We start from the raw sequence: 17,041 nt of genomic DNA on the forward strand, positions 1-17,041 counted from the left end.
TATAGACACCATTCGTCTGCTGAGTCTTTGCTACTGTGGCAGAGATCTTGATTCAGTTCTGTCTTCCTGCCACTGCAGCTGGAAAGGAAACTCAAGTTTCAAGTACTAAAGACAGAAGTTGTGCAGGTGAAGTGACTCAGCCCGTCTGTAGGGAGTTTACCAGCAACCATGTGAGAATGCACCATCTGTTCTTACTTGTTGATCTAGAGATCAAATTTGAACCTACATACTGGGCAGAAGCTAAAATAATACCATTTCCTGAAACTAACAATAGCTAGTAAAGTTTCAAAAGGCTCTTAAATTTAAAAAAAAAAATTAGTTCAGTCTATTTCTCCTTTATAGTCAAGGTAGAGAACTGGCCTGTGAGTTGTACATGTGTGAGGGAGAGAAGTACTAGTTGTAAAGGACATACACAGTGCTGAACATTTCCCTCTTCTGCTTCCCTGTGCAGTCAGTTCCTTATCACTGGGACTGACTTAAAGTAAGCCCTGGCTTGCCTCAAGAAGCCTGCTGATTACTTAGTGTATTTAAAGCTCTGTAGACATTTCACGTCTCTCATTAGACCCTTTCACATGGTGCACTGTGTAAACAGCCTCTAGGAACAGATCCTAGATCTGAGCCCTTTTCAGTGTGGTCCCTGAAAGATCCACTGTGAAGCCAGATCACGTTTTACTGCTCACTGGTAGAGTGGATTTTCAGCTGACAGCATAAGGGATTCCTGACAGCCATGTTATCTAATTTACACCAAATAATGAATTCTCTTTCAGAAAATATTTCTCTACAAATCCAAGTGGAATATATAACACAATTTAGAGCTGACTTTGACAATATATGTATATGTAAATAATATCCTATATATTTATGTTATTATTTATATTATTATTTTATGTTATGTATAGTTGTAAATATATACATCTACATGTATAAATACATAAAAAAAATATATCTGTAAAACTAAAAGTTTCAGTTGAACTTTGGTTCTCCATGGAATATAAGATATTTTAGTTTTTAAAAAATAACAAAACCAGTTAGAATCTGTAGATTCTACAGTGCCTTTAATACACGTTGACTGATAAAACATCTAATCAAAAAGACAGTTTTGTAAAACATGTTTTAAACATTGGTACTTAATTTCTTTGTAAGAATGCCTTAAAAGCAACAACTTTAGTTTGGCTATTGCTAAAGGTTGGCAGTCACTTTGGAATGCAGTTGTATAAATATTTGTGCTCATGGTAATATAAGCCAAATCCACCAAACCTAATTTTCAAACCCAACTTTTGAAAAATTGTCTTGTAAACATCTGAATATCAATTCATCTTTAAACTACATAAATGACTACATTTTATAGTCAAAAAAGAAAATTTTATGAATTATACCATTTGTCGTGCCCTTGGGAATTTGCCAAACTGTATTATTTATAAATCTTCCTAAATTAAATGTGGCAGAGAGATCACCTGGGTAAAGCGTTGGGAAGGAACTGTGCTTACCTCTCTCGTCACAAAGCATTCCATAGGGTATGTCAAAATGACAGTGACACCATAACAAAATCTTCCAAATGTTACCAGGTCATCATTTCTGCAGTAATTTTCAAATAAGTCTCCTAGATAATAATGTAAAATAAGTTCATTTACTAGATACTAAATGTTTGAGATAACTATCTAATAAATGAAATATTAGATATTACAGTCATGCATCACGTAATGGCCCACATATATGATTACAATGCTGTATGTTTACTGTATTTTTTCCATGTTTAGATACACAAATACTTTCCATTCTGTTACAGTTGCCTACATAATTCAGTACAGAAACATGCTGTACAAGTTTATAACCTAGGAACAATAAGCTATACCATATAGCCTAGATGTGTAATAGGTGCTACCATCTAGGTTTACGTAAGTATACTGTATGATGTTTGCACAATGAGGAAATCACCTAACAATGCATTTCTCAGAATGTTTCCCTGTCATTAAGCAACACATGACTTGTAAGTGAATCTCCATAAACTTCATTTCATTTAATTAAGAGAATAGATGACCAGGTCTAAATACAAGTTTTTGAATCCAATAACTATGTAGTTTTTCACTGATTTGAACCAGTACATGCTCCATGTGAAGATAAATCCATCACTGATAGTTTTTCTCTTATTATTTGCTTTTGGTAGATTTGCTGCAAATTTGTACTGACTTCTGAAAAATACTTTATCCATTGTCTTCTTACATCAGAATCAACTCCCTAAATTCTTGGGCACTGGCTTTGTAAACTGGTTTCTGGTCTTTGTTTCTGGTGAGTAAGTGACTTCATTATTTTTTAAAAATGTCTGTTAAAATAAACAAATTTCATTCTGAAATGCTATTCTTAGATCAAGAACAATCCTGAAAGGAAGAGTAGACCAGTACATCTGGGGAGCTGAATTTCCTGTGTATCATGCTATAGGGTTTCATTGCAACCTTGGGGCCACAGCAAGAAATTCCAAACATATGTTGCCTTTCATGGCATCTCATGAGCCCAAGTGTAAATGCAGTGATTCAAAACTGTGAAAATATGGCTATGTCCCAGAAAGAACATTAAATTTAATAAGTTCCAGACTAGATGATGGACTAAATAGACCTTGAAACAATTCTTATTTAGACACTATATTTCTCAGCTGCCTATGAAGAAATACAGGGATCTAAGTAGGGCGCAGATGTCATGTCATCAAAAAACAATTACCTACAACTGTACAGTAGTCCATGGAAGAAATAAAAAATAAATAAATAAATAAAACAATGACTAATGCCGAAACAGAGTATTTAGGCTTGCTTATTTTCTGAATATAACACGCTTAGATGTTAAACTTGTGGTTACCTTTTTAAAATTAAACTTAATTGAAAATTAGGTCAAAGTCACTCAATACTACACCATTTAAAAAGAAGAAAAACTATACCTCTGAACTGTTTTTTTTTTTTTTCATTACAAAGCTGAATATCCTAAATAATTTGCCTCTTCCCAAGATTTACTTGAAGTGGCTCTCTCCCCTCCCCCCATCAACTAGAACAAATCTACATTACTTTAGAACATCCCTTTTGGGCAGGAGGGGATTAAAACACAAAGGTGGCAGAAACCTGCTTCAAGGTTGACTGAAAAGATTCCAGTACTCTAAGAAAAAAAGACTGAAGTTCCCCGTTCACTAACCTCCACTAAAAAAAAATAAGCCCTACCGTCTTTCCAATAGAAATGTCGGAGAATCTTGAGTTCCCACTGCCTCACAAGCTGAAATTTATCTACTGAAAGAGGTTAGAAAAGAAGAATGCAGTATACACCAATTAGACTAGATTTACCCAAGGAGAGGTGGCCTGGAGAAACAATGTCAGCTTATTGCAGCTTGAATCTAAGTATATTTTAAAGAATTACAGCTAGGGGGAAAATGACATCAAACATCTGTCAGCTTTGTTTTATAGAGATTTAATTATATCTGAGCAATTACCACTGATAAAAGCTCCAGGAAGATATAACTAACAAAAAAGGTTTATGTCTTACAGAAAAGGCATTTTAAAATGAAGGTCCTGTACAGACCAGAGCCCACAGGCCATTTGCATTGGCAAACTATGTAGCAATAGTGACACATGGCAATGCTTTGAAACACAATTCTTATCAGAACTTTCAAGGTCACTTTGTTACCGCACTCTAGTGGCACACGCATGTATTATATTTTTGACTGCATTTGAATTTTGCTAAACATTATTTTTTGAAGTCATCTTCCTTCATTTCCTGAGAAATATTTGCCTAAAATCATAGTGATCTGTAACCTCTGTTCAGAATAAGGCTGCCATCCTTCCAACAGCACCCAAGTTTTCAGAAAACTAAGCTAATGGGAGCTGAGGCAAAGGCACAACTTTCAGAGGGTCACAGTTGACCAAAATAGGGGAGGCAGAAAGGGGATGGAAAGAAAATTGAACCTGAGAGTCAGAAGACTTGTTTTCTGGTTTGTCACCAGCCAGCATGAGCGAGTTACTTCATCTCTTTGTGTTTTAATCAGGGGGTAGAACTAGTTATTCCACTTCCCTTCAAAGGGTTATTTGAAGGTCAATGAGATAATAGACCTGCAAGAGCTGTGAAATACGTGAATCGCAGTCTATTGCTGGACTGTCCTGAATATTACACTACATTGATGTTTGAATGTAAGGGTCAAGGGAAGTAGAAGAGAGGACTGCTCAGTTGTTGGGCCTGGGTGAATGCAAAAAAAGAGAGAAGTATCTTTGGAGGGAGGAAGAAAAGGTCTGGTTTTAAGGGAAACATAATGTTTTGTGATTAAAACAAATACAGAACAACTGAGTAGAAATGTCCTACAGGCAGCAGGTTGGAGACAAAGAGAAAGCTCTGGGTTAGAGTCAAAACAATGAAAATATCTGGAAAATTGTTTGAGAGAAGAGCAAACAATATGAAGGTCTGGGTTACAGTTAAAACAATGAAAATATCTGGAAAACTGTTTGAGAGAAGAGCAAACAATACGCTTGAGACCTTTATCTGGGTGGTGTGGGATGGAGTGGAGTGGGAGATTAGAGAGGGTACAGAAAAAGAAAAGAGAAAAAAATTAACAGAGAGAAAGAATAACAATGATAATATAGTAATACTCTTTCCTCTAAGGGAGGAAAATTTGAGCAAAGAAAGGAAGTTCAGTATTGGTAAGTGATTCAGAGAGATTCAGGAGAATCCAAATCGAGGTTGTTTGAAGATTGGGAGGCCACTGGTACCTTTGAAAATCAAGCTGCAGTGGAGGAAAGCCAAAAGTCATGTCCTGGGAAGTGACAGTGTGTAGAAGGAGAGAGTATGGGCTACAGAACTAAATTGAGCAGTTTAAAAAGGTAAAAATTAGGAAATAGACAGCAGGGGGCAGGAGGATAGAGAGAATGGGTGGAAGAGAGTAATCTTGGAAATAGAACACTGGGCATACTTGTACAATAGGGAGTAGAACATTGGGTATTCTGGTACCAACGCACATCAACACTATAACACTATAACTGAATCTCTCACTTTACCTTGGGTGAAGCCAGTAAATGTCAAGTATCCACATGTAGCAAAGAATATACAGATAAATACAGAAATCACGATGGACATATGGATAAGGCGGGACCACTTAGCTACTGTGGGTTCTTCTAAAGAACTGTAAACTAAGAAGGAGTTATGGTGGCAAATAAATGCTGCAATACAAAAAACACACACACACAAAAAAGCATTATTAAAGCAAGCACCAGGGTTTTCTTTTTTAGTTCTGAAATTCAGAGACATGTACTACTTTAGATGCCAATGAACTGCAGTTTAAATATACAAATTTATTAATATGTCAGCAAATAATTTTTCTAATAGTTCTAGAAATGAGACCATTCACATCAGGCTTATATGGTCTTTTCACGTCACTCTTGATATAAACCAGGCCAGTCCAACCTTCTCTCCCATTTTCCTTTTCCTAATGACCCTTCCCATCTTAAGGAAAATCTAAATACCATCATTTTCATTCTGTGGCTTCCTTTGCCATTTGGGACATAATAAAGGGTTTGAAGAAGTCCATAACACTTGCTAGCTTTCCAAGTTAAGAAACAAGATGACTGTAATGAGTTTTCTGCATGAGAAATAGATTTCTTCAAATTGAAGCAAATTTTAGTGATGAGTGAGAAAAGTTTGAGCCTAATTTTATATTGGCACAAACTAGATCATATGCTGCTAATAGGAAGTCTAAAACTTAGGACATCTGCTATCCAGACATAAATATGAAACATAGCACTTTTTTCATGGAACAGAGAACTCCACATTGAGAAAGGGCCTTTGAAACCAAATACTCACCAAAAGACATAACCCCGACCGCTTGAATGGCATTGGGCTTTGCAAATACCCAAGCATCTTCTGTTTTTGGTCTAGAAGAAAAATCAGTTAACTTGATAAATTATTAAATAAATTCAAGCATCAGTATATCAGATAACAAGAAATAGTATCACAAATATAAACTGAGTGTCTTTAAGCCAGAAATTAATAAGGGGCTCCCATTAATCTTGTGTCACCATGAATACATTTCCCAGGAGCATGAGTGTTATCTCTTAACCCCAGTCCTCTAAAATGTATCTCAAATACTTGGACGGATTCTATTTTTACATATGTAAAATATCCAGACTCTGTAATCTTGTGAATTTGTTTATTTGCTCATCAATTTAACAGAAAGCACTGATTATACACCCACCAGTGAAGCTACTTTTTGAGGGAGATACAAAAATTAATAATGCCCAGTTACTGCTGTTCATTCTGCTCTTATTTTTTTCAGCTATCCAAGAAAAATTTAGTTGGCACTAAAATTTATTGAGGGAGGTAAACATGAACTAATGCTAATTGAGGATGTACTATCTTCTAGAAACTCTACTGTGTTATCTCATTTAATTTTCACAATAACACTTAAGAATTATTATCACCATTTAACACATGAAGAAAATCAAGCTCTGGATGGTGATATAATTTGCCAAGCTTCCACAAATAATGAGTGAAGAAGCTGAGATTTATCTTCTTGGTTTATTCATTGCCATATTTTTTCCAGGCTGTACCATCTGACAGTGGCCTCAAATTCCCACCTGTAGATATATTTCTCAAGGGTATTTTGGAAATATATGCACTTTAAACAGCTTGAAACAGGCTACATCCTAGTGGAATTAAAATATTTGATATTGGCAGTGATAGGTGTACCTGGCTCACACACCCTGAGTAATGATGAACAGCAGAGGCTCTAAGGTCATTAGCCTAAATTGTTCTTCTGGCCTCCTTCCACTTATTAGCTGTGTGATTTTAGGCAAGTTACGTGACTTCTCTGTGCTTCAATTTCAACATCTATAAATTGAGGATAATTGTAGTATCTAACTCATTAAGTCACTATGTAGATTAAATGAGATAAAATATGTAAAACTTCTGGAAGAGAGTTTATCACATAGCACGTGTTCAATAAACAGTCATTAGTATTAATATTATTATCCAGCATTATTAATAAAGGTAGCAAAAAGTCTAAAAGTATGGTCAACTTCCTTGGGAAGGGAAGGCTCGAGTGAGACTCAGAACAATGCATGAAGAATGGAACAGGGAGATTCCTAGGAAGCATGAAAAGGCACTGGGTGTTTTCAATAAAAAACAGGAATTCATTCTAAAGATGAAGACCCATCTATTTCATAAGTTTGTTTATTCATTCTCTGTGTAAAGAAGGTACACACAAAAAAATCGTGTTTGTTATCCACACCTTGTGGGATTTATGCATTATGTTATCTTTTTTCCCATGTATGAAACAAGCAGTTACAGACACAAAGAAACTTTACAGAAAGGCTGGCCTGTAAGGGTAGGCCACGGATTGTTATAAGACTTGCTCCAAGTCCCAGTTTTGGGAGTGGGAACTACTGCCACCTGCTGCCTCCACTACTCTAAATGCAGTCGACATTAAAAGTAGCATAACCTGTTAAATTCCAAAGTTAATGTGAAAAAAAATACATATTTTGTACATGATCCTTAGAAAATGATTTAGATCAGGCAGCTCTAACAGTTGTAGAAACTTGAGGATTCTCTAACTTTACAATATGTTTTAAATGGTATGCTTTCCCTCTTATGGTTTTTGCACTTGGAAAATATTCCCTCTTACTCCCCAACCCCAGTACAGATTGTGGTGGTGTCCTACTTTTTAAATCTTATATTAGTAATAAAATGTAGAAGTTTAGTTTTCATTTTTTCTCTTCCATTTAAATTTTTTCCTTAGGTCCATATGGTTCCTTGGGTATATTCCCGGAGTGTGAAACAATACCTAGAGATAATTTTGGATTTTCTCTGTTCATCATAATGATGATGATTTTATAAGATGGAAAGTGCCAAAAAAGATGTTACAGATAGGAAAATGCATATGTCTAAATCTAGGGAAAGAGAAGGAAACAGATATTGAGTATGGCTTTCCAATCATTTATAAAATAGCCTACGATTGAGTTCCAGATACAACCAGTTGTACAGGAAAAAAAAAAGAGAGAGAAGAAAGTTCTTGGGTATATTTTATGAGATTGCTGAAACTTTGAAACTCAACCTGGATGAAAACATAAAGTTATAGACCTTTTGACTTTAAACTGTAAATGTTGAAATATGAAATAAAATGTTTCCAAATGCCATCAAGCAATTTATAAGATAAGGAATTATGTCTATGAATTTTTTTCAATAAATGCAAGGGGAGTTTAATAACAAAAGATTATTATAATCAATATTTATTAATAGCTGTTATATTAATAGATATTAGTGTAATTTACCACATTAACAGATTAATGAAGGAAAGAAGCTTATGACCATTTCAAAATATATAGAAAAGCATACAACTCAGTATTTATTTTGAAAAACATGCTGAGGAAACTAATAATAAAATAGAACTTCCTTTACTGGATAAGGAATGTCCACCAAATCCTACAGCAAATGACATACTCAAAAGTGAAAAGTTCAAAATATTCTACTTAAGGAATGAAATCAGATAGGATGTTCAATATCACTGCATTTGGAATATATTATTGATATTCCTAGCTAATTCAATAAAATAAGTGATGTGTAATCATTGAAAAGATTGTGTAAATTATTTGTGCACAATATAATTATGCATATGGAAAATAAGCATATTCAGCAAGGTTACTGGATACAAGTTCAATACACACAAAACATCAAGTGGGTGGATGTACACTAACAACAACCAAATAAAATGTTTTTTTAAGTGTCAGTGACAACAAAAACACTAAATGCTTTAAAAGATGTGCATGATGTTAATGTCATGTTAAACTTTTATTTAAAGACACAAATAAATGGAGAAATACACCATATCCATACATACAAATGGGAAGACTCAATATCATATAAACATCAATTTATCCCAATTAATTTTTAAATTCAAATATAATAAAATACAGAAAAAAATAAATCAAAGAATAAAATACAATATTGAGGCTGGGCATGATGGTTCACGCCTGAAATCCCTGCACTTTGGGAGGCCGAGGCAGAAGGATTGCTTTGAGTTCAAGACTGGCCTGGGCAACACAGGGAGATCCAGGCTCTACAAAAAATTAAAACATTAGCCAGGCATGATGGTGTGTGCCTATACACCCAACTACTTGAGAAGCTGTGATGGGAGAATCACTTGAGCTTGGAAGGTTGAGGCTGCAGTGAGCCATGATCACCCCACTGCAGTCTAGCTTGGTCAATAGAGTAAGACCCTGCCTCAAAATAAATAAAATAAAATAAATAAAATATTGAAGGAGGGAAAGAAATTTAAAACTCAAAAAAACCCATAATATTAAAAATCATAATAAAGTTAAAGATAATAAAATCAATGGAAGGTAAATATAAAACATCCATATGATAAAATTATTTATATACACATTTAAAAATATACAGGTAAGCTAAAAGCTGGAAGATGACTTGGTCATGCATACACAGTTGTCCCTTGGTACGTGGGAGGGATTGTTTCCAGGACCCTCCAATGGATATCAAAAGCCATAGATGCTCAAGTCCCTGATATAAAATGGTTTAATACTTGCATATAACCTAAGTACATCCTTCCATATAATTTAAATTATCTCTAGATTGCTTACAATATCCAATACAGTGTAAATTCTAGGTAAATAGCTGTCATACTGTATTTTAAAATTTGTATCATTGTTATTGTCATATTGTTATTTTTAATTTTTTTCCAATATTTTGTCCACAGTTGGTTGTGTCTGCACATGCAGAAGCTGTGAATACAGAGGGCTGTGATCAAGAAATACTATACAGTGTATACACAGTACTCCCCTCTTATCTATAGGGTATATGTTCCAAGATATAACCTTGCAAGGTATCCTATTTACAGCCTAGCAAATGCCCCCTGCCCAAATGAAATAACTTCCCTAGGCCAGGTGTGGTGGCTCACATCCATAATCCCAGCACTTTGGGAGACCGAGGGAGGTGGGTCACAAGGTCAGGAGTTTGAGATCAGCCTGACCAACATGGTGAAATCCCGTCTCTACTAAAAACACAAAAATTAGCTGGGCGTGGTGGTGTGTACCTGTAATCCCAGCTACTCAGGAGACTGAGGCAGGAAAATCGCTTGAACCTGGGAGGTGGAGGTTGCAGTAAGCAGAGACTGTGCCCCACTGCACTCCACTCCAGCCTGGGTGACAGAGCGAGACTCCGTCTAAAAAGAAAGAAAGGAAGGAAGGAAGGAAGGAAAGAAGGAAGGAAGGAAGGAAGGAAGGAAGGGAAGATGGAACTTCCCTAAGGCAGAAAATATATTTTAAATAAAATGTTTGAATTTTAATTAAACCCCCATGCAAATTAATAATCAAAAGTTAAACTTGGACACCCAATTAAACATGTGTAGATGGGCCACATAAGTTTATCTTTTCTCTTTTCTGAGACCCCACTAAAATGCTACTAAAGAAATTTAAAAGAGGAATAAATTCATGAGGGAAAGGATAGTGGAAGAAGAGATATCCGAGGAGAAGACACTCTGTGAAAAGGAAACTGCATAGTTCTGTGGTGACTATTGAGAGCAGAAGATGTTGCAGCCGTGTAGAGGGAGCTCATGATGAGAAAGAGGTGATTCACTTTACAAAACCCCTGGATGTGGAGGACTCAGAGATACCAGAAAGCGACCGAGAATGCTCCAACAAAAGGAGAAAGGAAAGAAAATGGAAGAGCTGGGATCATGGATAGAGGGTATATAACACAAAAAGGAGGTAAAAGGAAGTCCTAGGAGGATCGTGGGGGAGCAAAGTGAGAAAGCAATCTGCCTAGAATGGAGGGCAGAACAGAAGGCTCTGGGATGGAGGTTTTCAGGAAAAATAATAAAATTAATAGATTATATGTTTTGGCATCTGGAAAAGAAGTAACAAAAATGACCAAATTTAAAAGCTAAACTGAATATCCAGATAAACACAAAACCGAAATCAAGTGGTAATTGTAGAGAAAACAAAGGGAAAAGTGTACAAGAAGAGAAACCTAAACTTAATTTTAAAAGTTGTGGTATTCTCCATGTATGTAAGAAGAGGAAGGATAGCTTGAGAGAGCTAAATCTTCATCTACTGTAAGAGAAGATAACAGTGAGACACCAAAAAAGGCACTTAGAATCACATTACTTAGAAATAGAGATATGAATGCCAAGAGATAAGGCTTAAAGGGTTGAAATAAAACAGGTTTTGGTAGGAGGCTACTCTATTTCATTAAAAGTCATTTGTAATCTTTGACTTTATAAAATCAGGTTAATAAATTTTCTTTTCTTTTCTTTTACTTTATTTTATTTGTGAGACAGGGTCTCACTGTAACCCCAGGCTGGAGAGCAGTGGTGTGATCATAGCTCACTGCAGCCTCAAACTCCTAGCCTCAAGAGATCCTCCAGCCTCTGTCTCCCAGGTAAGCTAGGACTATAGGTGCATGTCACCACACTTGGCTATATTTTTAATTTTAATTTTTTTTTTTTTTTGCAGAGGTGGGGGTCTTGCTATGTTGTCCAGGCTGGTCTTGAACCATTGGTCTGAGGGATCCTCCTGCTTTGGCCTCCCACAGTGCTGAGATTACAGGTGTGATCCATCTTGCCTGGCCTGTGAATGTATTCTTTTGAGAAAAATAAATACATCGAATAAATGCAAATAAAAACAACACTGAGAAGAAGCAGAATTCCTTATCATACCTTAGAAAGCTTTAAAAAGATCTAGGCAAATAATGAAGGCTACTGTAAAATTTAGATCATTTTAACAGCAATGATTCAAGTGTTTCAAAATATTTTAGTACTAACAAAAATAGGAACTGGCTTACAGCAGTTTGTAGCCTTAGAACAGCAAACACTTTTAAAATTAATTGCTTCCCTTACCCTGGAAAATCTAAACGAATGCTTCATTATATATTTTTAATAAACCGTTTGTGTTTATGGGGGTTGCGGTGGGAGATGGAGAGCTTTGGGGAGTTAAATTCATTTTGCAATATTGTCTCAGTTTGGATTCTTGCATTCTGAAATTTTAGCCTAGTTTTTAACAGGTGAATAACAATAAGGCAACGTAGTAGGAAGCAAGTCCTATCAAAGGGAGCTCCAGTCTCTGCAGACTGATAAAAAGGAGCCTCAGAACTTAAACCTCTGGATCAGGAGAATCAAAAAACATCATGCTTCTCTATGCTACCTGCCCAACCCCTTTCAGTTAAACAGAGGCACTTTCAAATATACAATTCCAGCAGAGCCTGCATTTTTGTTGTAAGAGCCTCATGTATTAGCCTTTTTAGCCAGACACACCTGGGAGTTAAGTGCTTTGGATGACACAAAACAAAGGCTCCATGTTGCCTGTCACACCACAAGTTATTAATGACAAGCAGATCTGGCCACTTCCCCCAGCTCCTGCATCCACTGAAAGCTCTTGTCACTTCCTCATTCTCAGCTCACTTATATTCTGATTCTGTTCTATAGACAACCATGGTTTACATTAATATATAAAGCTGCTCAGGAAAATTCTTCTTAGGAATCACTCTGAATATTAAAACTGATTCATTTAAACACACACACACACACACACAAATGGGAAAACCAGTCTATGCTTGTGGATTGGAAGAATCAATATCATTAAAATGACTATACTACCCAAAACAATCTACAGATTCAACACTATTCCTATCCAACATCATTTTTCAAATTTAGGGAAAAAAATCTGAAATTCATATGGAATGAGAAAAGCCCCATTAGCTAAAACAACCCTGAGTAAAAAGAACAAAGCCAGAGGCATCACATTATCTGACTTCAAACTATACTATGAGGCTACAGTAACCAAAGAAGCGTCGTACTAGTATACAGACACATAGACCAGTGGAACAGAATAGAGAATCCAGAAATAAAGCCACACACCTACAACCATCTGGTCTTTGACAAAGTCAGCAAAAATAAGCAATGGGGAGAGGATTCCCTATCCAATAAGTGGTGCTGAGATAACTGGCTAACCACATGCAGAAGAATGAAACTGGACCCCTACATTTTTCCATGCACAAAAATTAACTCGAGATGGATTAAATATTTAAATGTAAGACCTCAAACTATAAAAATCCTAAAGAAAACCTAGGAAATACCCTTCCCGACATTGGCCTTGGCGAAGAATTTATGGCTAAGTCCTCAAAAGCAATCACAACAAAAACGAAGACTGACAAGTAGGACCTAATTAAACTAAAAAGCTTCTGCACAGCAGAAGAAACTATCAACAGACTAAACAGACAACCTACAGAATGGGAGAAGATATTTACAAACTATGTATATGACAAAGTTCCAATATCCAGAATCTGTAAGGAACTTAATTCGACAAGCAAAAACCAAATAACTCCATTAAAAGGTGGGAAAAGGATATGAACAGACATTTCTGAAAAGAAGACATACAAACAGCCGATGAACATATGAAGAAATGCTCAACATCACTAATTATCCGAGAAATGCAAATCAAAACCACAATGAGATACCATCACACACTAGTAGAATAGCTATAATTAAAAAGTGAAAACTAACGAACAAACAAAAAAACATGCTTCCAGCCTGGGCAATGTAACTGGGACCCCATCTCTACAAAAATAAAAACATTAGCCATGCGTGGTGGCACACACCTATAGTCCTAGCTACTTAGGGGGCTGAGGTAGGAGGATTACTTGAGCCTAGAAGGTCAAAGTTGCAGTGAGCCATGATTGCACCACCGCACTACAGCCTGGATGACAGAGCAAGACCCTGTCTTGAAAAATAAAAAATAACAAATGTTAGTGGGGCTGTGGAGAAAAGGGAACACTTATACACTATTGGTGGGAATGTGAATTAGTTCAGCCATGGTGGAAAGCAGTTTGGAGATATTTCAAATAAATTAAAACAGAACTATCATTCAGCCAAGGAGTTCCATTACTGGGTACATACCCAGAGGAAAATAAATCACTCTACAAAAAAGTCGCATGTACTTGTATGTTTACCACAGCAGTACTCGCAATAGCCAAGATGTAAAATCAATCTAGGTGCCCATCAACATTGGATTACATAAAGAAAATATGGTACATATACACCATGGAATCCTATGCAGCCATAAAAAAGAATGAAATCATGTCCTTTGCAGCAACATAGGTGCAGCTGGAGGCCATTATCCTAAGCAAATTGACACAGGAACAGAAAAGCAAATGCCACATGTTCTCACTTATAAGTAGGAGCTAAACATTGGGTACATGTGGATATAAAGATGGGAACAACAGATACTGGAACTGGGAACACAGACTACTAAAGAGGGGAAAGAAGGAGGGGCAAAGGTTGAAAAACTACCCATTGGGTAATGTGCTCACTACCACAGTAATGATGGGATCATTTGTACAGGTGACTGGATCACTTGTACTCCAAACCTCAGTGTCATCCAATAAATCCATGTAACCAACCTACACATGTACCCCCTGAATATAAAATAAAAGTTGAAATTATTTAAAAAGTATATATTCTAATTAGTTCTGTACATCCTGTAAGAAAACCTTGATGTAAATCATATCTAATTTAAAAAGACAATGGATCAAATTTTCATTAAACCTTAAAAATAAATTTATTTAAAAACTGATTTCTAGTTAAAATTTACATAAAACTTTATGCTTTTTTTGCTGAAATATAAATTTTTAAAATATGAATCACATAAAAAGCTAGCACAGCTTGACACCATAAACATCACAAATACTTCATTTTTGCCATTTGGGACACCAGTCTCTTTTAATTCTTATTCTGTCACCTACTGGGTGGTCTCTAATTCCTCTGTTAACACTTAAAAATTGGTGTTAGCTGTGTTTACCTCTGTGGGTTTGGATTAAAAGGGCAGAGTATAGGTGGGAGGGGGCAGGATATCACTTTTTTATTTTTTTTATTTTTTTATTTTTTTATTTTTTTAATTTTTTTTTTTTTTTTGAGACGGAGTCTCACGCTGTTGCCCAGGCTGGAGTGCAGTGGCGCGATCTCGGCTCACTGCAAGCTCCGCCTCCTGGGTTCACGCCATTCTCCTGCCTCAGCCTCCTGAATAGCTAGGACTACAGGCGCCCGCCACCGCGCCCGGCTAATTTTTTGTATTTTTAGTAGAGACGGGGTTTCACTGTGGTCTCGATCTCCTGACCTTGTGATCCGCCCGCCTCAGCCTCCCAAAGTGCTGGGATTACAGGCTTGAGCCACCGCGCCCGGCCTCACTTTTTTAATATAATGAAAACTTGTGAGAATTATGGGTGTTGCTTTGGTTCTTTGTTGTGCTTTTTCACAAAACAGAATTAAAATATCATGTGAATTTAAATTAAAAATAAACGTAATTTCAGATGTGATGTCCACATAATTCTCTGTCATTGGGGTTCTACTTGGATTGTGCCTCTCTTCACCTTATATGCAGTCTCTGTACAGTTTTGTCCGCATACCCTTTCCAAAATCCAGACTTGCATTTCCAAAAGGATGAGTGACTTCTACTCCTCTTCCCACAAGGATTCCACAAAATGAGGATATATTTAAAATATACTATATATTTTTTCCAGATCATCTTTCCTTCATATCCTGGTAAATCACATTTAAAAAGGTAGACCCCTGTGTGTCTCTCTAGCAGCATATTCATAATTCTATTAAATAGTCCACTGAGGTTATCTTTTAGGTGACCTTTGCCCCACCCCACATTCTAATAAGCTGTAAGAGGTCTTCAGAAAAGGAGTGTGATATATTGGTCTTAATAGCCCCAGTACGTAGAAGAGTGACTTACCCAGTAGACACTAAGTAAGTGTTAGTTTGCTGGCAGACTCTTCTATTTTCTTCCATTGGCAGTGAGTTCTGGGCCATCTACCCACATAGTTCTCCAAGCTGGAAACTTTGGCATCACCCTAGGTAACTCCTATACCCTTAGTGCCTTCATTCAATCAGTCACTAAGTTCTCCTGATTTTACCAGCTTAAAATTACTTGAGCTTCCCCTCTTCTTCATTACCAGTCTTATCCTTATATCATTTCCACTGGCAAATGGAATCTTTTTGCCTGGATGCTTGCCTTGCTATAGATAGTCTCCTTCCAGGTCTTTATATTCCCATCTGTCCTCGCCTCCACTGCAAAAGAAGTCCAATTAAAATTGAGACTCAATCTAGTTACTCACCTGTATAAGAACTTTCAATGCCCCATTAACTAAAGAATAAATCCAAGTTTCTCACCACCACATGTAAAGCTTTCCTTCATCTTGGTCTCTGCCAAACTCTCTAGGCTCATTTCCCTTTATACACTGCTACAGCTTTCAGCTCAGAATCACCAAAACCCTAGTTACTTTCTAAATACAGAAGCTGTATAGCTTGTGGTGATAGGGAAGTCAGGATCAGTGGGTGCTATGGTTTGAATGTTTGCATTCCCTCTAAAATTAAGGTTGAAACTTAATCCCCAGTGAAACAATATTAAGAGGTGGGGCCTTTAGGAGGTAATTAGGCAATTAGGGCAGAGCCCTCATAGATGAGATTCGCACCCTTATAAAAGTGCTTGAGGAAGTGAGTTCAGCCTCTTTTTGTTCTTCCATCCCTTCCTTCACGTGAGGATGTAGCATTTGTCCCCTCCAGAGGAAGCAGAGTTCAAGGTGTCATCTTGGGAGCAGAAAGAGTAGCTCTCACCAGATACCAAACGCCAGTGCCTTGATCGTAGACTTCCCAGCCTCCAGAACTGTGACAAACAAATTTCTATTCTTTATAAATTACCCAGTCTGTGGTATTTTGTTACTGCAGCATACAAAGACTGAGTAAGTACAGAACCACTTTCAGCAGTTTTTCAAAAGAGATAATATGGAGATATGACACTTGTTAAAACTATGATAAAATGCATTTGAGAAACAATGTGAAAAAAAGAGTTTTGGAGAAAATTATCAAAGGAGGGCCTTTATTTTTATATGGTAGCTCCCCCAGCCAATGGCAAAATAACCCTCTTCTCCAAGTTCTTCCTAGTGTTAGAACATCAAACTCCATCTGCTGTTATATGTATCCCATCTCTGGGTCACACACATTTCTGCCTACATTATCTTC

The 17,041-nt window shown here is 36.6% G+C and overlaps 1 protein-coding gene and 1 long non-coding RNA gene across 10 annotated transcripts in view; one reads left to right on the plus strand and one right to left on the minus strand.

The window, feature by feature from the left end:
• Positions 1 to 17,041, plus strand: part of LOC106992600 (uncharacterized) — a 103,986-nt gene that overhangs the window by 43,512 nt on the left and 43,433 nt on the right. The window contains exon 2 of the long non-coding RNA XR_013401873.1: positions 2,165 to 2,286. This is a non-coding gene — a long non-coding RNA (uncharacterized LOC106992600). The remainder of the gene's footprint in view (positions 1 to 2,164; positions 2,287 to 17,041) is intronic.
• Positions 1 to 17,041, minus strand: part of SLC38A11 (solute carrier family 38 member 11) — a 56,777-nt gene that overhangs the window by 11,299 nt on the left and 28,437 nt on the right. For 7 of the 9 annotated variants that reach the window (XM_001098784.5, XM_015110267.3, XM_015110266.3 and 4 more), the window contains 3 exons: positions 5,821 to 5,891; positions 5,019 to 5,180; positions 1,488 to 1,600 (listed from right to left, as the gene is read on the minus strand). In XM_001098784.5, coding sequence (XP_001098784.1) covers positions 1,488 to 1,600; positions 5,019 to 5,180; positions 5,821 to 5,891 — 346 coding nt within the window. The remainder of the gene's footprint in view (positions 1 to 1,487; positions 1,601 to 5,018; positions 5,181 to 5,820; positions 5,892 to 17,041) is intronic. The other 2 variants (XM_077956598.1, XM_028830781.2) reach the window with 1 other exon arrangement.

Source organism: Macaca mulatta, chromosome 12 (genome assembly GCF_049350105.2).
Source record: "Macaca mulatta isolate MMU2019108-1 chromosome 12, T2T-MMU8v2.0, whole genome shotgun sequence".
NCBI classification, from domain to species: domain Eukaryota; kingdom Metazoa; phylum Chordata; class Mammalia; order Primates; family Cercopithecidae; genus Macaca; species Macaca mulatta.